Here is a 24,506-nt window from a genome sequence, read left to right on the forward strand (position 1 = left end):
TTTTATTGCTTTGATAAAACTTAATATGAACAAAAATTAAAGTACAAATTAGTTAAAATAAAAAAAAAACAAACGATATAAGATTTATATAATAAAAAAATACATATAAATGTATATAAAAGAAAAGATAGTTAAAGATGTAGACTATTTTGGAACTCCTTTCAAAGTTATAAAGATGAAATAAATATTGATATTCAAAATCAGCCCTAACTCTGTTTACGATATTTGAAACGATTAGAAAAGGATGCCTTGCTGTCTTCGTTGCTATGTACATTAGTTAATAATATAATTTTTTATCTAGGGGTAAAATCAATGATAATTTCTACTATTTATAATATTAATAACCTTAAGAATTTTCTTTTGAAAGTTTTCATTTCATACTTAATATTAAAATATGTTATACAATTAGTAACACATAAATTGAAGACTAGTATGTTATATTATTTTTAATCAGAATATCATACTAATATAATAATTAAAAAAATCATTAAGGAATTCGAAAATATGTGGGGAAGAATTTTAAGTATCAACGTTAACTGCCGAGTTTCTTGCCGGTTCTTCTAGTTATCCAAATGATGCGGTTCATCATGTGGATTCTAACGATAACGCTTGAAGATTCATAAGCACTTGTAAAAGTCTATTTGAATAAAAATATTTTGATTGGTTTTGATGTTTTACCAGTATATTGTAAGACTGTAGTAGTATAACATATTTTAACAGACATACCGAATATTATTTACTTGGTGATAGGGCTTTGTGTAAACCCGTCTGGGTAGGTACCACCCTACCATCGTATATTCTATATGAAAGAATTTCACAAGACTATATTATTATTTGGACAACTAACTCAAGCATTACTCTTTCTCAACTCATATTTTAGTATATTATATTTATATTTGTTGTTCTTTGAAGAAGCAAATGTGTAATCTATCCCAGAAAGAAAATGGGTCATACAATAATTAGACAAATATTCATAGACAACATTTATTAGTTCAGAAAAACTGACGTATAATACACACATTTAAACAAAATGTAGACAATAAATAATTATTAATAAATAAGTCTCTTATATTAACAACTCACATATGAGTTGTTAATTATCCTAGAACTAGACTTAGTGTGTACCATCATTAATATGACATTAGTAGACACATATGTAATAAATATTTATGCAAATTACACAGAAAAATATAGTTGATGAAACGACCGGTCTGTTATTTTTCCACAACGCCTGTTGTATTTTATAAAACATATATTATATAATATACAATTTGGACAAGTCTCATTTAAAAAAATGTGTCTTATTCGATTGTGTTTGATCTTAATCCTCTGACATTAACATGAAATTAAATTGCACACTTCGGCTTAGCATACTATAAACTTTTTAGATTTCTCTAAGATTTGTATTCGGGGCTGTAGAATTTGATTCCTAACTTTCATGTTGGGTTTGACTTCTGTGCACGCTGAGCAGCTTCACTTAATTGAAATGATCTGTTTTGCAATGCTACCAACACGATACTTTGCCACGGCACTTCTCCGTTCTATCGAAAATCGGGACAGATCAAGGTGACAACAGTTGTATTTCTATCTGCATAGCTTGTGTATACATATACATACACATTTTTTACTACAAGCTAATTTTGTAAACAAAGATATTTATTCGTTCATTTTGTGTTTAGACTTTGTAAACAATTATTTGGCTTAATCTACAATACATGTCATGTCTAGAATTACTTTTTTACTATTTTTAATTTAACTCTATTTGATAGAGTTTTTCTGTGATGTCTTCTAAGTGCGAGAGAATTTCTTCACTCTCTAATTGGTATTTTCTAAGAACGTTTTGTTTCTCCGTCATACATCTCTGTATTTGTGCACATTTATTCAGCAAAAGCAGAACTTTTTCCAAATTAGGCTGTGCAGCCATTTGATCTTTTAAGTCTTTCAATTTATTGCTAAAATTGATTAAGAATGTGGTGTTTTCTAATTTTAAATCTTCTAAAACGGCCTTTAAATCTTCCCGCAATTCCATACATGCATCAAGTTGGGCATTTCTAGAGTAGCGTTCTGCCTTTGTAGAGGAGATTTTTTCATTCATGATAGATTCTTGTGCAGTCGGGGCTTGTGTCGATTTATTAAAATCATCATCTCCATCTTGAGGATGACTACACTCGGGACAAAGCCAAGATAGCTTAAATTCTTCAGAAATATCTTTATATTCAGTTTTCTCTGTTTCCACCCACTCATAGTGGTACTGATCACTACAAGACTTGCAAGTTAGTAACTCACTTGATGATTCTGTGCAATGAATACATTGAAACCCATCTTCTTCTTCTTGTCCTTTGTTGAAGTCAGCCATTGCGCCAACGTTGCTTAGTTCCTTATTCGTTTATTATATATAGATTCGTTTGTTTTTTTATTTCGTTCGTAGTCGACTTAATCACGTTGCTTACGGCTCTCCACCTGTAGACGAATTATTTGATAAATTTAGAAAGATCTTAAACAAATAAACTCAACATAAACACAAGTAATTTTGAGACGTCAAAACATTTTAAGCTATTTTCATTTGGTATATTTATAAAATAATATAAGAATTACAAGTTTTTTTTTTACATAACTTTACTAATATCGGAAATTATCTATTAATACTTACCACATAAACTTGAAAAAAGAAGGTTTCTTCACAATATACGCCAATATGCCTCCGAAATAAGCCAAAATCAGTAATTGGATTCTTAACACAGCACTGATTAATTTAAACAATTTCCACTAAATTTGTTAAATAAAATCACGTTCTAAAATGGCGATAGTAACACACGCCTTCCGAACTCTTCGTTTTCAATGACATGCGCTTTCGCGTATGGATCGATTTTCTCTCCGGTTCGGAAAGTTTCACTGTAGTTATCTAAAATATTGTATGAAATTTACATCAATTTACTGTATTTTTGGGGTTATTTTCTCATTGAAAATAGCTTTTATTTTTTTAAATCTCCAAAGTCGAAATTAGAAAAATTTGGGTGCAGTTCCGAAAAGTCCCCTTTATTTTCCTTCAATTTTTTTTTACTTATGTGATTTGTCTCGCTAAGCATGAAATCGGAATATAATAATTTTTACTTTTAAAATTAAAATTTTCATTTTGGATGTGATCGTCATAAAGATAATATGAAATGACTGTAACACTACGGAATAGCATTTTTAAAATATATTAAAATGAAAAAAAAAATTTTCGTTCGTAACATTTTTTCGTAACAGCCTGTGAATGTCCCACTGCTGGGCTAAAGGCCTCCTCTCCCTTTTCAAGGAGAAGGTTTGGAGCTTATTCCACCACGCTGCTCTAGTGCGGGTTGGTGGATTACACTTGTGGCAAAATTTCAGTCAAATTAGACACATGCAGGTTTCCTTACGATGTTTTCCTTCACCGTAAAGCACGAGATGAATTATAATCACAAATTAAGCACATGAAAATTTGTGATTATAATTCATCTCAAAAATGAAAATTAACTGTAATAAAACGATTTAAACAATAACATTTTATTTGAAAAAAAATGCACTGAAAACGAATGTATTTGTGACCTAAAGTACACCTAAATTGTTAAATATATTCAGTAGGTGTACCGGCTTTTTGTATTCCAATATAAAATATATATATATTCCTCTTTTACTGTTTAATATTTTAGATTATTTATCATGCTTGAAAATAGGGGCTTACAAAATGTAAATAAATACTCGTAGACGACATTTATTATGAATTCAGTACAGCTCATACATTACAAGTTATATCATACAATAATGTACTAATTAGGTTTCTACTAATTAAACCAATGTTTACAACCCGGTCACAATATATATAGGTGTACCTGTCGTCGATGACGTCATACGGGTGTACTGGCAACCCTACCAAACAAAAAAACATCACTAGAAATATTCATAACAAACCTTTTATGTAAAATTTTGAAGTAATTAATAAGTGATGGCAAAAAACAGCGTGAGCGTGAGGCGGTGAGGGGGAAGCGAGATTTAATCCAGCGAGGTGCATAGATATCGTAATCGTGTTGTGTGTACTCTTACAAGCAGATACATTAAAACAGTCAATAAATGATAATATAACTATCAATAGCACTGACTCTAATGTGCAAGTTGTCAGTTCTTTTGATAAACAATAATTTAACTTGAGCTGTTGGTGCGGTGGGGTCCATGGGTCCAAAGTTGCAACTGAACGTAACATATTCGGTTAAGCTTTGTATCTGCAACACATGTTGTGTCCAGAATTACATTTTGATTATATTTAGTTTCTTTCCCTGTTGAGCGAGCGTTTTATTAACTTTCAGTATTTTCAAGAGAAGTTCTTTTCGTTTCTTCTTCTGATCTTCGGACATAGGTGGGTCATTCTTTATCACACCATGCCATTGGAGTGTTTTCTTTTCATTTTCGTTTCCACCGACAGCCATTGTGCAAACGTACTTCAATATAAATTAAGTTTTAACAAATTTGTTTCACGATATGTTCCACAATCCGAAATAAGCACAGTATTCGTTATTGGGTGAACTTCACACAGTACTGACTGATTTAAACAATTTCCAACAAATTTATTCATAAAATCAGTTTTTAAGATGGCGAGAGTCCAACACGCCTCTCGACCTCTTCGTGTCAGTGATATCCGCTTTTGCGTATTGATCGTTTCCGCGAACAGTTCGGAAAGTTGCACTCGACCTTGGGATGGATTTGCTGAACAACATGACCTTAGTTATTCGTATCGCTTAAACAATTATTAGTTTTTATGGATCATACGATTATATTTCAAAACTATTATTTTCAACGATACGAACACTGTAATTATAGAAAAAAGTGCCCATGTCTTGGTCAACGAATATTTTGATGTTATATTCTCTTCGAAGAGTTTTTAATTAGGAGAGCAGGAGTGATAGAGAGAGCATAACCTGATAACCTGAAATACGCAATAATTGAATATTGAAATGATTTAAAAAAACCATTAAATTTATAATACCAACTAAACAAAAAGTAACGTCAATTATAAATAATAACCTAAGAGGTATGTTCGAAGTATTGTGCCGATGCGAGTTTAGCCTTTTAATTTCCCCAGGGTTGTGGAAACGCTGAAGCGGCGCCTCACAGTCTACAGTCTCACGTCCGCTGCGTGTGTACCAGTGTCTCATTGTCGGAATATTAGATATTGCCACGAGGTGTGCGACAATTACGAGTACTTATGACTAGCGATTGTTTTTATATTTGTCATTCTTAAAATAATGATTCAAATTAATACTTTTAGAGGCAAAATATTTTCCCAATGCACAAACCTATTACATTTTAATAGGTAAGTTATGGAGAACCATGGTAGAGATATTATGGGCGCGATCTAAGTTGGCAAGACTGAAGGAAGCCGTGCTTATACTACCTAAGCTGTGAACAATAGCGGGGAGTGTGCGCTGTACTACTAGGCTAGAGATGCGAACATGCTTATGCGGTTATGTAAATAGTCAATTACCGGTATTATCGATTATGATTTTAATACAATATTAATGTAACTACTATAATATATTGTTTATCCAATAATTATTATGATATATTTTAAATATTATATTGAAAACAAATTATAGAATTATTATGAGAATTGTTTTTATTATTCGTATTATATATTAATATGTTATTCCAAAAAGAAAGTAAAACTCAATTTTGATATTGTACTGATACTGGTAACATTGCACGGTATGCCACTTTCTCTGTCAATAAATATGACAATTAGGAAGATAAACTTATTTTTTTATTATCTCAAAAAATCTATTTTAAAATATAAAAAACACCGGCGATTTTTTTTTCACGATATCTGCAAAAAATATTATTTTTGATAAGTCAAATACGTAGTCTAATATAGTACGTATGATACAAATGAAATCTAATAATTCTTTATTAAAAAGGCTTATAAGGGCACTTTTGAATCACCATGTTACAGTATTGAATTAAATGTAAAGCTACCACCGGTGATCTTCTAGTTTACCTGACCGATGGGCTGAAGCAGTTGACTCTAAGAGGCCACTTCTTGGATTCAACTACAACAAAATTAGCAGTTAGTTTGGAAATAGAAAAAGCCTTTGATTGGGCTTCCCAGGAAATAATGCAACTGGATCATCAGTTTTGCCAGATCGGGCCATCAAGGTCGTTGTCTACTTTTATTTTTTTAAATAGTATAGGTAGGTGGACGAGCATATGGGCCACCTGATGGTAAGTGGTCACCAACGCCCATAGACATTGGCATTGTAAGAAATGTTAACCATCGCTTATATCGTCAATGCGCCACCAATCTTGGGAATTAAGATGGTATGTCCCTTGTGCCTGTAATTACATTGACTCACTTACTCTTCAAACCGGAACACAACAATACCAAGTACGGCTGTTTTGCGGTAGAATATCTGATGAGTGGGTGGTACTTACCCAGACGACTTGCACAAAGCCCTACCTCCAGTGAGTGTATGCTCTGACCTGTGATCACCTACTCTGCTTCTTCTGCATATTAATGAAATGTGCAAATTAGCAACATTCAATGTTGACAGACGACAGCACCGTAGACGCCTTATACACCGACTACGCTAATATTTGTCGGGAACACGTCGATGAGTATAAACATGTGTCTGAAATCATAAGTGCTTATTGACCAAAGTCTAAAATTGGGGCCAACAAAATTTGGTACAACTCAACCCCAATACGACACAAGTTTGCGCTATGACTTCTAAAATGCCATATCCCCTCATTTTGATAATACCACCTCGCTGTCAAATCCAGTATCGGGACGTTAGGTTCCGCGGTCTATTGGAAGGTGAAGACAAATTAGCTTCTGGAAGCTTTGTTTGCTCAACAAGGTAAGACTACTTACTGCGTGAAGTACTTGACGAGCCGGTTGGCGTGGTTGGTAGAACACTTGCCGTTCACGCCGAAGGTTGTGGGTTCGATTCCCACCCAGGACAGACATTTGTGTGCATGAACATGTCTGTTTGTCCTGAGTCTGGGTGTAATTATCTATATAAGTAAGTATTTACAAAAAAAAGTAGTATATGTAGTATATCAGTTGTCTGGTTTCCATAGGACAAGCTTTGTACAAGCTTAATTTGGGATCAGATGGGCGTGTGTAAAAAATGTCCCAGGATATTATTATTATTACTTAGGTACTTCACGTCAGCTCCTCGCCTAAAATTGTACAAGGTGAAAATTCAACCCCACATGGAGTACTGCTCTCATCTCTGGGTGGGAGAGATGGCACTTTGCATCTTCTATTGCATATTTTACGGGGAATGCTCTGCTCTCACATAGTTATGATCACTCTGCATTAACAAACGATTAAAATGAACAATAATAATAAGCTTACTAATATATGTACTTTGCGTGATTTATGAAAGAATCCGCAATCATAAGATCGACTTTCAGAAGTTAAAAAATATGATGATAGTGAAAATACTGTTCTTTTTTAGCATAAAATGATATATTAATAATCGTTCTAATACCTATAATTATAAGTGAAAGAACCTTTGATGTGACATTGGTAGAATATTTTGCGCTCAAATAGCGTAGACACACCAGAAAAAGAAAAAAAAAACATTTGTTTTATCAACCGGTATTATCGATTACGATTTAAAGTTTTCGTTATTTTATTTTTCATGTTTTAATGTTATGACGATTTATTGGTTATTTAAAAGTGAATATTATGATAAATTTTAACTATTTTATCTTAAAAAAATTAGAAAAGCACTTCAATGTCTATGACATGTCTTCTTTGTATGAGAATTGTTTTAATTGTTCGTATTTTATATTAATATACCATTCCAAAAAGAAGGTAAAACTTCCATGTAACGTATTTATGATAGGATTTGCGTAAAATCCGTTCTGAGTGAGCGTCTCCGTCGCTTACCTAAAATTTCAATTCAATCGGGTGGATACTTTAGGAAATCTCATGGTGAGTGGTATTTCGCTTATATATGTATATTGTATTGATAGTGGTAACATTGCACGGTATGCCACTTGTTGTGTCAATAAGTATGACAATAAAAACATGATAATCATAAATAATAAAGAACAATTTTGTTTTATCAACATTTCAATAACAAATGGCCGCAGAAGTCCGTGGCTGTCTTCGTCAATAATGGCGTCTATATTATTATTATTTTCCACTCTAAATTAGTGTCTTACATAGTCTTATACAGATTATCTATTTGCTCTATTTTTTCCTCAATATTCGTGTTGTGCTCTTACACTTTCCAACATGTTATTTGGACCCATATTAATCCACTTGATTTAAATCTCAGTAATATTAAAGCGTATTACAAAATCGAACAAATTATAACCACTAAACAAAACCAATTAACGAAAGATAGAATTCTACAGTAAGAGGACGTGAATAACACGAATATAGCCTCTATTATCTTGGCCAGAAAATTGCTCCCATACTTCATATATCAATTTTCTTGTATGTAGTTATGCCATAAATAATATAAACCCGACTTCACAGTATATTTGTAATAAATCAGCTTATGTGCTTATAGAAAGTATGTCTTTATTTGAATTTACAAAACTAAAACTATGCAAATAAAGAAACACGCGCGCTCTAGTACCTTTTTTTTGTCGCTGGAAAAACGCGTTACGCGTTTCCCCCACGGGAACAGTGGGGGGTATGTGGGGTTCACCGGTGACCAAGGTGCTGAGTGCACTCTGAACATCGGAATATCCACTAAACAACCAGCGGTACCCTTTCAGTCTTAGCGAGGAGCGCCACGGAATCGCTTTCGCATGCTACCGTGAGGCTCTGAACGCGCTTTAGTACCTGCTGGAACTTATTTGAAACTAATGTTGGGAAAAAACTTCATATTCAGATTTATTATTATTAATTTCGACCAGCTGACAAATAATACACACATTAAAACTAACTATAGACAATAATATAATTATCAATAACACGGACTCTAATATGCAAGTTGTTTATAAATTTTACATAAAAAGTCAGTATGCACCAATAGCATGGCATTATTTGACACAGTCATATTATACAAATGTTTATGCATGTTACACAGATAAAATATAATGGATATTTGCTGCTGAACGCGTGTTTTATTTTATAAAATATATAGAATATATTTTATATCACCCAATTTAGACACGTCTCAGTTAATAATATGCTTGTTCAATCGTATTTGATTTTAATCCTCTAATGCTCTGACAGTAACACGATATTAAATTGTACACATTATAAATTATACAATGATTTTACCGTTCGTAAATTAAGAATTAATATAACTTCTATAAACTTTTTAGATTTCTAGAAGATTTTTGTTCGGATATTTCGTTTTTGCTCAAGTAAACGTGTCCTCCTGTTTGTAGAACTTGATTCCGTCGGCATTAGTTGAGCTCCAAACTGCCAAGCCTTTTTTGTTGGGGATAAATGATCCGCAATTTGATCGTTTAGCAGCTTTACTTAATTGAAACAAATCTGTTCTGAAAAGTTACCAATACGATACATTGTCACGGCACGTACCGTCCCATCGAAAATCTGTGTGGGACAGAGAGGAGGCACACAGCAGTTGACTTTTTAAATTCATAGCTTGTGTACACATATATATTTTTTACTGGAAAATAATTTTGTAACAGAGATTTTATTCGTTCATTTTGGTTTGAATTTTGTGAAGGATTAGTTGGTTTAACTTTTTATCTACTATAGATGTCATGACTATTATTAAGGTTTTACTATTTTTGAATGTAACTATATTTGAGAGAAGCTGCCTTCAATGTATTCTAAGTTTAAAAGCATTTGTCACTCTCTATTTTATATTTTTTAAGTCTTTTCTTTTCGCAAATCAGACTGTGCAGCCATTTGATCTGTTACTTCTTGTAATTTATTGCTAAAACGAAAGACCATTAACGTCGTTTTTTTCTAATTCTAAATCATCTAAAATGACCTTCAAATCTCCCCTCATATCCTTACATGCATCAAGTTGAGCATGTCCAGAGAGTATTTCTGCCTCTGTAGAGGGTCTATTTTCAGTCATGATAGATTCTTGCGCATCATTAGACGGGGCTTGCACTGATTTATTAAAATCATCATTTCCATCTTGGTGATGACTACACTCGGAACATAGCCAAGATAACTTAAATTCTTAAGAAATATCTTTAAATTCAGTTTTCCCTGTTTGCACACACGCATAGTGGTACTGATTACAACAAGACTTGCAAGTTAGTAACTCATTTGATGTTTCTTGGCATTGGCTACATAGAACGATCGATTCTTTGACTTGTGCTTTGCTTGAGTCAGCCATTGCGCCAATCCACTTCCTTATTCGTTTATTGTAATCTAGATTCTTCGTTTTTCGATTTCGTTCGTAGTCGATTTAATCACGTTGCTTACGGCTCTCCACCTGTAGACGAAGTATTTGATAAATTTAGTAAGATTTTAAACAAATAAACTCAACATAGAAACTAGTTATTTTGAGACGTCAAAATATTTTAAGCTATTTCACTTAGGTTATTCATAAAAAACTATAAAAGATTTTTGAAGTGAAAACTTTTTTAGGCGTGTTGCGCCGCTTTATCGTGGGAGATTCGTGGCTTCGCGTCACCGACATACTAATTTTAATATAATGAAATCGTTTATAGTAAAAATAGTTAAATATTGTTGAAATTAATGAGGATAATAATTATTGAAATTTATGTAAATATTAACAGTACATACAAATAAGTATATTTTAACTATTATTTATTTAACTTAAACTGTATTCATATTTATTACATGCGAATAAAAAGCTATATAATAAAAAGGGCTACAATTATTAATTTTAACTACATAACGTTACTAATACCAGAATTTATCTATTAACACTTACCACATAAGCTTGAAAAGGGAAGTTTTCTTCACAATATGCCTCCGAAATAAACACAAACACGTGATTAGATATTCAGCACTGATTAATTAAAAAAAAAAATCAGTAAATATGTTAAATAAAATGTCGATAGTCCAACACGCCTTTCGAACTCTTCGTTTTAAATGACATGCGCTTTTGCGTATTGATCGAATTTTCCTCCGGTTCGGAAAGTTATACGGTTTTTATTTAAAATATTGTATGAAAGTGGCATTAATCTACAATTTACCACATTTTTTGGGGTTATGTGCTCTTCGAAAAAAAGCTTTTAATTTTTATATCAAATAAGGATCAAAGAAGAAATTAGAAAAAAAATGGGAGCAGTTCCGAAAAGCCAATACCGTTTTTTCCATTAGATTTCCTTCACTTATGTAATCTAATCTAAGCACGAATACGGAATATAATAATTAAAAAAGATTTTCATGGTAACATCTAGGAAAAAACTAATCACGTTTTTTTACGTTTACTTGTAATAAATATTTGTCATAGATGAAAATATAGTCACATAAGTTACAGGCTATGGAAAGATTTTCGTGTAGAGCCAGTCGTTTTTAAGAAAAAGGCGATAACAGTAGTACCGACCGAATGGTGAAAAAAACCTCTATTCTGTTAAGTTCTGTGGTCAAAACAAAAGTTGGGTGGTATAATTGTGTTTATGGGGGTTATAGCCACGAGCCAATTGAGACCTTTTTCATTTTCGATCGGAGCTTATGTATGATAGTGAATATTCTCTGATCTGAAGGAGCTAACTGGCACCATAGATTCGCTGCACAGACTGCGGCTATGGCTGTGCGCATGTGAAGGCGATGGTGTGGTGTTTTGGATGCTCTCGGCATAAAGATATGAAATGCCTGTAACACTAATGAATATAATTTTTGAAATATATTGAATTGAAAATTATCTATAATAAAACGATTTAATAAATAACATTTTATTAAAAAAAAAATGCACTGAATTCGAAAAATTAATAAGTGGAGAAGAATGTATTTGTGACCTATTATATTTATACTAGGTAATTTACTACCGACTTTTTGTATTCCAACTTAAAATATATACCTTCTCTCTTTTACTTTTCAATATTAAAATAGTAAATCATATTTGGGAACATGCTTGATAATAGGAGCTTACACAATTTAGACATTTACTCATAGAAGACATTTATTATGAATTTAGAACAGCTCATACATTACAAGTTACATCATACAATAATGTTTATAACCCGGTCATAATATAGGTGTACCTGTCGTCGATGACGTTATATGGGCGTACTGGCAACCCTACCAAAAAAACATCCCTAATAACAAACCTTTTGAGTAAAATTTTGAAGTAATTAATAAGTGATGGCAAAAAACAGCGTGAGCGTGAGGTGGTGAGGGGGAAGCGAGATTTAATCCAGCGAGGTGCATAGATATCGTGATCGTATTTTGGTACTTTTATTAGCACTGCTAATCATATTATAACATTTATAGACATATGAAATATAATTATAAGCGATTATGATTCTGTAAACTAAAAACTCACGGATACATTACAACAAACAATAGATGATAATATAACTATCAATAGCACTGACTCTAATGTGCAAGTTGTCAGTTCTTTTGATAAACAATAATTTAACTTGAGCTGTTGGTGCGGTGGGGTCCATGGGTCCAAAGTTGCAACTGAACGTAACATATTCGGTTAAGCTTTGTATCTGCAACACATGTTGTGTCCAGAATTACATTTTGATTATATTTAGTTTCTTTCCCTGTTGAGCGAGCGTTTTATTAACTTTCAGTATTTTCAAGAGAAGTTCTTTTCGTTTCTTCTTCTGATCTTCGGACATTGGTGGATCATTCTTTATCACACCATGCCATTGGAGCGTTTTCTTTTCATTTTCGTTTCCACCGACAGCCATTGTGCAAACGTACTACAATATAAATTAAGTTTTAACCAATTTGTTTCACGATATGTTCCACAATCCGAAATAAGCACAGTATTCGTTATTGGGTGAACTTCATACAGTAAATCAGTCAGATTTAAGCAATTTCCAACAAATTTATTCATAAAATCAGTTTTTAAGATGGCGAGAGTCCAACACGCCTCTCGACCTGTTCGTTTCAATGATATCCGCTTTTGCGTATTGATCGTTTCTGCGAACAGTTCGGAAAGTTGCACTCGACCTTGGGATGGATTTGCTGAACAACATGACCTTAGTTATTCGTATCGCTTATACAATTATTAGTTTTTATGGATCATACGATTATATTTAAAAAGTAATACTATCAACGATACGAACACTGTAATTATAAAAAATATTTAATAAAAGTGCCCATGTCTTGATCAACGAATATTTTGCGGTTATATTCTCTTCGAAGAGTTTTTAATTAGGAGAGCAGGAGTGCCCCGCATAACCTGATAACCTGAAATACGCAATAATTGAATATTTAAATGATTTAAAAAAACCATTAAATTTATAATACCAACTAAACAAAAAGTAACGTCAATTATAAATAATAACCTAAGAGGTTTGTTCGAAGTGTTGTGCCGATGCGAGTTTAGCCTTTAATTTCCCCAGGGTTGTGGAAACGCTGAAGCGGCGCCTCACAGTCTACATTCTCACGTCCGCTGCTTGTGTACCAGTGTCTCATTGTCGGAATATTAGATATTGCCACGAGGTGTGCGACAATTACGAGTACTTATGACTAGCGATTGTTTTTATATTTGTCATTCTTAAAATAATGATTCAAATTAATACTTTTAGAGGCAAAATATTTTCCCAATGCACAAACCTATTACATTTTAATAGATAAGTTATGGACAACCATGGTAGAGATATTATGGGCGCGATCTAAGTTGGCAAGACTGAAGGAAGCCGTGCTTATACTACCTAAGCTGTGAACAATAGCGGGGAGTGTGCGCTGTACTACTAGGCTAGAGATGCGAACATGCTTATGCGGTTATGTAAATAGTCAATTACCGGTATTATCGATTATGATTTTAATACAATATTAATGTAACTACTATAATATATTGTTTATCCAATAATTATTATGATATATTTTAAATATTATATTGAAAACAAATTATAGAATTACTATGAGAATTGTTTTTATTATTCGTATTATATATTAATATGTTATTCCAAAAAGAAAGTAAAACTCAATTTTGATATTGTACTGATACTGGTAACATTGCACGGTATGCCACTTTCTCTGTCAATAAATATGACAATTAGGAAGATAAACTTATTTTTTTATTATGTCAAAAAATCTATTTTAAAATATAAAAAACACCGGCGAATTTTTTTTCACGATATCTGCAAAAAATATTATTTTTATTTTTTTTTTAAATTACGAGAAAGAAAAGAATTTAAGAAAATTCTTTTCTGGAGCGACCGATCGACGCGAGACGTCATCGCCAAACGTCGGTCGATCGCCCATACAATTTCGCCTGTATTTTCGCGTTATTTTTGATTTCGGTTAGGATAAAAAAAAACTTTCATATATTTATTATACAGTATCATACCAAACTAATTTAACAAATAGAACTCTAGAAAACGGCTTTTTCCATATATATATTATCAACAAAAACAAGTAGATATTTTTGTGTTGAGCATTTTAAAGTAAGTATCTTAGTAATAAAATTTGTCGTATTTATAAGACTAGCTTGAGGATCAAACAATTAATTTTTACAGGCTAGTTATAGGTATTCGTTTAATATAAACATAATTCAGACTGTTCGTAGTGTGTCGTAGAGTTTGTATCGATAAAAAATGCATTTTAACGTTAATCAAGTTATTGTTAATCTTGAAGATGTTTTGTGAACAACGCCATATCGCCAATGGCTTAAGTTGAAAAAATTCTTAATGACTGTGACCCATTGAAATAGATTTTTACCATATCATGTTTTTTTGAAAGTCAAATACGTAGTCTAACATAGTACGTATGATACAAATGAAATCTAATAATTCTTTATTAAAAAGGCTTATAAGGGCACTTTTGAATCACCATGTTACAGTATTGAATTAAATGTAAAGCTACCACCGGTGATCTTCTAGTTTACCTGACCGATGGGTTGAAGCAGTTGACTCTAAGAGGCCACTTCTTGGACTCAACTACAACAAAATTAGCAGTTAGTTTGGAAATAGAAAAAGCCTTTGATTGGGCTTCCCAGGAAATAATGCAACTGGATCATCAGTTTTGCCAGATCGGGCCATCAAGGTCGTTGTCTACTTTTATTTTTTTAAATAGTATAGGTAGGTGGACGAGCATATGGGCCACCTGATGGTAAGTGGTCACCAACGCCCATAGACATTGGCATTGTAAGAAATGTTAACCATCGCTTATATCGTCAATGCGCCACCAATCTTGGGAATTAAGATGGTATGTCCCTTGCGCCTGTAATTACACTGACTCACTCTTCAAACCGGAACACAACAATACCAAGTACGGCTGTTTTGCGGTAGAATATCTGATGAGTGGGTGGTACTTACTCAGACGACTTGCACAAAGCCCTACCTCCAGTGAGTGTATGCTCTGACCTGTGATCACCTACTCTGCTTCTTCTGCATATTAATGAAATGTGCAAATTAGCAACATTCAATGTTGACAAACGACAGCACCGTAGACGCCTTATACACCGACTACGCTAATATTTGTCGGGAACACGTCGATGAGTATAAACATGTGTCTGAAATCATAAGTGCTTATTGACCAAAGTCTAAAATTGGGGCCAACAAAATTTGGTACAACTCAACCCCAATACGACACAAGTTTGCGCTATGACTTCTAAAATGCCATATCCCCTCATTTTGATAATACCACCTCGCTGCCAAATCCAGTATCGGGACGTTAGGTTCCGCGGTCTATTGGAAGGTGAAGCCAAATTAGCTTCTGGAAGCTTTGTTTGCTCAACAAGGTAAGACTACTTACTGCGTGAAGTACTTGACGAGCCGGTTGGCGTGGTTGGTAGAACACTTGCCTTTCACGCCGAAGGTTGTGGGTTCGATTCCCACCCAGGACAGACATTTGTGTGCATGAACATGTCTGTTTGTCCTGAGTCTGGGTGTAATTATCTATATAAGTAAGTATTTACAAAAAAAGTAGTATATGTAGTATATCAGTTGTCTGGTTTCCATAGGACAAGCTTTGTACAAGCTTAATTTGGGGTCAGATGGCCGTGTGTAAAAAATGTCCCAGGATATTATTATTATTACTTAGGTACTTCACGTCAGCTCCTTACGGGGAATGCTCTGAGGAACTGCTTAGATTTATCCCAGGCGCTGATTTCACCACCGGACAATGTGTCTAAATTCTAAATTCCATCCATTCCATCTCGATGGCTGAAAATCCATTATTACAACGCTATTTTTAAAGCATTTTCTGCTTCGCACAGCCACTCTGCGGAACCATATTTCCCGGCGACTTTTTCGAACCGTTATGATATAGAACCTTCAAGAAAAGAGCCTACTCATTCCTTAAAGGTCGGCAACGCACCTGCTAGTACTCCTGTGTTGCTGGTGTCCTTGGACAGTGGTAATCACTTTCCATCATGTGTGCCTCCTGCTTGTTTGCCCCCCTTGCATAAAAAAGGTTTCTTCCAGTAACAATCATTTCATTACTGTATGTTAAATTAAAATGTAGGAAATGTTTATTATATTCTATATCGATATTATCTTCTAGTATCATAGCATAGCACATAGTTATGATCACTCTGCATTAACAAACGATTAAAATGAACAATAATAATAAGCTTACTAATATATGTATTTCGCGTGATTTATGAAAGAATCCGCAATCATAAGATCGACTTTCAGAAGTTAAAAAATATGATGATAGTGAAAATACTGTTCTTTTTTTAGCATAAAATGATATATTAATAATCGTTCTAATACCTATAATTATAAGTGAAAGAACGTGTGGGGCGTCAAATCACAAAGAGGGATAAAATAAATACAAAATTATCAACGCGCGTATCGCAAAAGAGTCTCCCGCAATAACGACCCGGCGAAGTGACACTCAAAACTCGGACGAAGCAAGAATTATACGAGAGCGCCGAAATTGATATATTTACAAAAAAAAAGTTCACATGATATAATCATAATTGTTTCACATGTTATTATAATCATTTAAAGATTATTTTAGTACAAAAAAAATACTTTTTTTTAAATTTACATCTTCCTAATTTATACAAGTCATATATCAATAATATATATCATAAGTCATAAAGCATAACGCCAGAAAAGAAAAATAAATCATAAAGAACCTTTGATGTGACATTGGTAGAATATTTTGCGCTCAAATAGCGTAGACACACCAGAAAAAGAAAAAAAAACATTTGATTTATCAACCGGTATTATCGATTACGATTTAAAGTTTTTGTTATTTTATTTTTCTTGTTTTTATGTTATGACGATTTATTGGTTATTTAAAAGTGAATATTATGATAAATTTTAACTATTTTATCTTAAAAAAATTAGAAAAGCACTTCAATGTCTATGACATGTCTTCTTTGTATGAGAATTGTTTTAATTGTTCGTATTTTATATTAATATACCATTCCATAAAGAAGGTTAGACTTCCATGTAACGTATTTACGATAGGATTTGCGTAAAATCCGTTCTGAGTGAGCGTCTCCGTCGCTTACCTAAAATTTCAATTCAATCGGGTGGATACTTTAGGAAATCTCATGATGAGTGGTATTTCGCTTATATATGTATATTGTACTGATAGTGGTAACATTGCACGGTCTGCCACTTGTTGTGTCAATAAGTATGACAATAAAAACATGATAATCATAAATCATAAAGAACAATTTCGTTTTATCAACATTTCAATAACAAATGGCCGCAGAAGTCCGTGGCTGTCTTCGTCAATAATGGCGTCTATATTATTATTATTTTCCACTCTAAATTAGTGTCTTACATAGTCTTATACAGATTATCTATTTGCTCTATTTTTTCCTGAATATTCGTGTTGTGCTCTTACACTTTCCAACATGTTATTTGGACCCATATTAATCCACTTGATTTAAATCTCAGTAATATTAAAGCGTATTACAAAATCGAACAAATTATAACCACCAAACAAAACCAATTAACGAAAGATAGAATTCTACAGTAAGAGGACGTGAATAACACGAATATAGCCTCTATTATCTTGGCCAGAAAATTGCTCCCATACTTCATATATCAATTTTCTTGTATGTAGTTATGCCATAAATAATATAAACCCGACTTCACAGTATATTTGTAATAAATCAGCTTATGTGCTTATAGAAAGTATGTCTTTATTTGAATTTACAAAACTAAAACTATGCAAATAAAGAAACACGCGCGCTCTAGTACATTTTTTTTGTCGCTGGAAAAACGCGTTACGCGTTTCCCTCACGGGAACAGTGGGGGGTATGTGGGGTTCGCTGGTGACCAAGGTGCTGAGTGCGCTCTGAACATCGGAATACCCACTAAACAACCAGCGGTACCCTTTCAGTCTTACCGAGGAGCGCCACGGGATCGCTTTCGCATGCTACCGTGAGGCTTTGAACGCGCTCTAGTACCTGCTGGAACTTATTTGAAACTAATGTTGGGAAAAAACTTCATATTCTCATTCAGATTTATTATTATTAATTTCGACCAGCTGACAAATAATACACACATTAAAACTAACTATAGACAATAATATAATTATCAATAACACGGACTCTAATATGCAAGTTGTCTATAAATTTTACTTAAAAAGTCAGTATGCACCAATAGCATGGCATTATTTAACGCAGTCATATTATACAAATGTTTATGCATGTTACACAGATAAAATATAATGGATATTTGCTGCTGAACGTGTGTTTTATTTTATAAAATATATAGAATATATTTTATATCACCCAATTTAGACACGTCTCAGTTAATAATATGCTTGTTCAATCATATTTGATTTTAATCCTCTAATGCTCTGACAGTAACACGATATTAAATTGTACAAATTATAAATTATACAATGATTTTACGGTTCGTAAATTAAGAATTAATATAACTTCTATAAACTTTTTAGATTTCTAGAATATTTTTGTTCGGATATTTCGTTTTTGCTCAAGTAAACGTGTCCTCCTGTTTGTAGAACTTGATTCCGTCGGCATTAGTTGAGCTCCAAACTGCCAAGCCTTTTTTGTTGGGGATAAATGATCCGCAATTTGTTCGTTTAGCAGCTTTACTTAATTGAAACAAATCTGTTCTGAAAAGTTACCAATACGATACATTGTCACGGCACGTGCCGTCCCATCGAAAATCTATGTGGGACAGAGAGGAGGCACACAGCAGTTGACTTTTTAAATTCATAGCTTGTGTACACATATATATTTTTTACTGGAAAATAATTTTGTAACAGAGATTTTATTCGTTCATTTTGGTTTGAATTTTGTGAAGGATTAGTTGGTTTAACTTTTTATCTACTATAGATGTCATGACTATTATTAAGGTTTTATTATTTTTGAATGTAACTATATTTGAGAGAAGCTGCCTTCAATGTCTTCTAAGTTTGAAAGCATTTGTCACTCTGTATTTCATATTTTTTAAGTCTTTTCTTTTCGCAAATCAGACTGTGCAGCCATTTGATCTGTTACTTCTTGTAATTTATTGCTAAAACGAAAGACCATTAACGTCGTTTTTTTCTAATTCTAAATCATCTAAAATGACCTTCAAATCTCCCCTCATATCCTTACATGCATCAAGTTGAGCATATCCAGAGAGTATTTCTGCCTCTGTAGAGGATCTATTTTCAGTCATGATAGATTCTTGCGCATCATTAGACGGGGCTTGCACTGATTTATTAAAATCATCATTTCCATCTTGGTGATGACTACACTCGGAACATAGCCAAGATAACTTAAATTCTTAAGAAATATCTTTAAATTCAGTTTTCCTTGTTTGCACACACGCATAGTGGTACTGATTACAACAAGACTTGCAAGTTAGTAACTCATTTGATGTTTCTTGGCATTGGCTACATAGAACGATCGATTCTTTGACTTGTGCTTTGCTTGAGTCAGCCATTGCGCCAATCCACTTCCTTATTCGTTTATTGTAATCTAGATTCGTTCGTTTTTCGATTTTGTTCGTAGTCGATTTAATCACGTTGCTTACGGCTCGCCACCTGTAGACGAATTATTTGATAAATTTAGAAAGATTTTAAACAAATAAACTCAACATAAAAACTAGTAATTATGATACGTCAAAGTATTTTAAGCTATTTCACTTAGTTTATTCATAAAAAAATATCAGAATCACAAGATTGTGAAAGTGAAAACATTTTTAGGCGTGTAGCACCGCTTTATAGTTAGGAGATAGAGTCGTGGCTTCGCGTCACCGGCATACTAATTTTAATATAATGAAATCGTTTAAAGTAAAAATAGTTAAATATTGTTGAAATTAATGAGGATAATAATTATTGAAATTTATGTAAATACTAACAGTATATACAAATATTATAAGTGTATTTTAAGTATTATTTATTTCAATTAAACTGTATTCATATTTATTACTTGCGAATAAAAAGCTATATAATAAAGAGGGCTACTATGACTTGAAGTACCAATAGATGTAAAAATTGGACAAATATATTTAACAGTTTCAAGTTTTCACTTCCATCGGCAGTTCCTATCAGCAGCTATCCATATCAGCAGGCTGCCTGTTTTTTTATCTACATAACATTACTAATACCAGAAATTGTCTATTAACACTTACCACACAAGCTTGAAAAGGGAAGTTTTCTTCACAATATGCCTCCGAAATAAACACAAAATCCGTGATTAGATATTCAGCACTGATTAATTTAAAAAAAATCAGTAAATATGTTAAATAAAATGTCGATAGTCCATCACGCCTTTCGAACTCTTCGTTTTAAATGACATGCGCTTTTGCGTATTGATCGAATTTTCCTCCGGTTCGGAAAGTTATACGGTTTTTATCTAAAATGTTGTATGAAAGTGGCATTAATCTACGATTTACCACATTTTTTGGGGTTATGTGCTCTTCGAAAAAAAGCTTTTAATTTTTATATCAAATAAGGATCAAAGAAGAAATTAGAAAAAAAATGGGAGCAGTTGCGAAAAGCCAATACCGTTTTTTCCATTAGATTTCCTTCACTTATGTAATCTAATCTAAGCACGAATACGGAATATTATAATTAAAAAGATTTTCATGGTAACAAATAGAAAAAAACTAATCATGTTTTTTTACGTTTACTTGTAATAAATATTTGTCATAGATGAAAATATAGTCACATAAGTTATAGGCTATGGAAAAATTTTCGTGTAGAGCCAGTCGTTTTTAAGAAAAAGGCGATAACAGCACTACCGATCGAACGGTGAAAAAAACCTCTATTCTGTCAAGTTCTGTGGTCAAAACAAAAGTTGGGTGGTATAATTGTGTTTATGGGGGTCATAGCCACGAGCCAATTGAGACCTTTTTCATTTTCGATCGGAGCTTATGTGTTACGCATAAACCGAAGACAGTTGCGACTAAATGAGAAAGCCAGGAGCTTTGGCGCACTTATGATGATGCGACTAGATGTACGATAGTGAATATTCTCTGATCTGAAGGAGCTAACTGGCACCATAGATTCGCTGCACAGACTGCGGCTATGGCTGTGCGCATGTGAAGGCGATGGTGTGGTGTTTTGGATGTGCTCGGCATAAAGATATGAAATGCCTGTAACACTAATGAATATAATTTTTGAAATATATTGAAATGAAAATTATCTATAATATAACGATTTAATAAATAACATTTTATTTAAAAAAAAAATGCACTGAATTCGAAAAAGTAATAAGTGGAGAAGAATGTATTTGTGACCTATTATATTTATACTAGGTACTTTACTACCGACTTTTTGTATTCCAACATAAAATATATACCTTCTCTCTTTTACTTTTCAATATTAAAATAGTAAATCATATTTGGGAACATGCTTGATAATAGGAGCTTACACAATTTAGACATTTACTCATTGAAGACATTTATTATGAATTTAGAACAGCTCATACATTACAAGTTAATCTTACATCATACAATAATGTTTATAACCCGGTCATAATATAGGTGTACCTGTCGTCGATGACGTTATATGGGCGTACTGGCAACCCTACCAAAAAAACATCCCTAATAACAAACCTTTTGAGTAAAATTTTGAAGTAATTAATAAGTGATGGCAAAAAACAGCGTGAGCGTGAGGTGGTGAGGGGAAAGCGAGATTTAATCCAGCGAGGTGCATAGATATCGTGATCGTATTTTGGTACTTTTATAAGCACTGCTAATCATATTATGACATTTATAGACATATGAAATATAATTATAAGCGATTATGATTCTGTAAACTAAAAACTCACGGATACATTACAACAAACAATAGATGATAATATAACTATCAATAGCACTGACTCTAATGTGCAAGTTGTCAGTTCTTTTGATAAACAATAATTTAACTTGAGCTGTTGGTGCGGTGGGGTCCATGGGTCCAAAGTTGCAACTGAACGTAACATATTCGGTTAAGCTTTGTATCTGCAACACATGTTGTGTCCAGAATTACATTTTGATTATATTTAGTTTCTTTCCCTGTTGAGCGAGCGTTTTATTAACTTTCAGTATTTTCAAGAGAAGTTCTTTTCGTTTCTTCTTCTGATCTTCGGACATTGGTGGGTCATTCTTTATCACACCATGCCATTGGAGTGTTTTCTTTTCATTTTCGTTTCCACCGACAGCCATTGTGCAAACGTACTTCAATATAAATTAAGTTTTAACAAATTTGTTTCACGATATGTTCCACAATCCGAAATAAGCACAGTATTCGTTATTGGGTGAACTTCACACAGTAAATCAGTCAGATTTAAACAATTTCCAACAAATTTATTAATATCAGCTTTTAAGATGGCGAGAATCGAACACGCCTCTCGACCTCTTCGTTTCAATGATATCCGCTTTTGCGTATTGATCGTTTCTGCGAACAGTTCGGAAAGTTGCACTCGACCTCGGGATGGATTTGCTGAACAACATGACCTTAGTTATTCGTATCGCTTATACAATTATTAGTTTTTATGGATCATACGATTATATTTAAAAAGTAATACTATCAACGATACGAACACCGTAATTATAAAAAATATTTAATAAAAGTACTCATGTCTTGTTCAACGAATATTTTGCGGTTATATTCTCTTCGAAGAGTTTTTAATTAGGAGAGCAGGAGTGCCCCGCATAACCTGATAACCTGAAATACGCAATAATTGAATATTTAAATGATTTAAAAAAACCATTACATTTATAATACCAACTAAACAAAAAGTAACGTCAATTATAAATAATAACCTAAGAGGTTTGTTCGAAGTGTTGCGCCGATGCGAGTTTAGCCTTTTAATTTCCCCAGGGTTGTGGAAACGCTGAAGCGGCGCCTCACAGTCTACAGTCTCACGTCCCTGCGTGTGTGCCAGTGTCTCATTGTCGGAATATTAGATATTGCCACGAGGTGTGCGACAATTACGAGTACTTATGACTAGCGATTGTTTTTATATTCGTCATTCTTAAAATAATGATTCAAATTAATACTTTTAGAGGCAAAATATTTTCCCAATGCACAAACCTATTATATTTTAATAGATAAGTTATGGAGAACTATGGTAGAGATATTATGGGCGCGATCTAAGTTGGCATGACTGAAGGAAGCCGTGCTTATACTACCTAAGCTGTGAACAATAGCGGGGAGTGTGCGCTGTACTACTAGGCTAGAGATGCGAACATGCTTATGCTTATGGAAAAATGTAAACCGGCACTGGAATGTACTGGATTGGATTCAGATTATTCGTATATAATTAATATATCATTCCAAAAAGAAAGTAAAACTCAATTATGATATTGTACTGATACTGGTAACAATGTACGGTATGCCACTTTCTCTGTCAATAAGTATGACAATTAGGAAGATAAACTTATTTTTTTATTATCTCAAAAAATCCATTTTAAAATATAAAAAACACCGGCGATTTTTTTTCACGATATCTGCAAAAAATATTATTTTTACATTTTTTTTAAATTACGAGTTCTTAAATTCTTTTCTGGAGCGACCGATCGACGCGAGACGTCATCGCCAAACGTCGGTCGATCGCCCATACAATTTCGCCTGTATTTTCGCGTTATTCTTGATTTCGGTTAGTATAAAAAAAAATTTCATATATTTATTATACAGTATTATAGCAAACTAATTTAACAAATAGAACTCTGGAAAACGGCTTTTTCCATATATATATTATCAACAAAAACAAGTAGATATTTTTGTGTTGAGCATTTTAAAGTAAGTATCTTAGTAGTAAAATTTGTCGTATTTATAAGACTAGCTTGAGGATCAAACAATTAATTTTTACAGGCTAGTTATAGGTATTCGTTTAATATAAACATAATTCAGAATGTTCGTAGTGTGTCGTAGAGTTTGTATCGATAAAAAATGCATTTTAACGTTAATCAAGATATTGTTAATCTTGAAGATGTTTTGTGAACAACGCCATATCGCCAATGGTTTAAATTGAAAAAAATCTTAATGACTGTGACCCATTGAAATAGATTTTTACCATATCATG

The 24,506-nt window shown here is 33.0% G+C and overlaps 1 protein-coding gene across 5 annotated transcripts in view; it reads right to left on the reverse strand.

The window, feature by feature from the left end:
* Positions 1-1,247: 1,247 nt before the first annotated feature.
* Positions 1,248-24,506, reverse strand: part of LOC126777921 (uncharacterized) — a 28,577-nt gene continuing 5,318 nt past the window's right edge. The window contains exons 1-2 of one of the 5 annotated variants that reach the window (XM_050501237.1): positions 19,949-19,983; positions 1,248-2,369 (exon numbers count right to left, since the gene is read on the reverse strand). In XM_050501237.1, coding sequence (XP_050357194.1) covers positions 1,748-2,356 — 609 coding nt within the window. In that variant the 5' untranslated portion in view covers positions 2,357-2,369; positions 19,949-19,983 and the 3' untranslated portion in view covers positions 1,248-1,747. Of the gene's footprint in view, positions 2,461-2,646; positions 2,812-10,320; positions 10,341-19,948; positions 19,984-24,506 lie in introns of those variants that run through there. The other 4 variants (XM_050501238.1, XM_050501235.1, XM_050501234.1 and 1 more) reach the window with 4 other exon arrangements.

Source organism: Nymphalis io, chromosome 24 (assembly GCF_905147045.1).
Source record: "Nymphalis io chromosome 24, ilAglIoxx1.1, whole genome shotgun sequence".
In the NCBI taxonomy this organism is placed as follows: domain Eukaryota; kingdom Metazoa; phylum Arthropoda; class Insecta; order Lepidoptera; family Nymphalidae; genus Nymphalis; species Nymphalis io.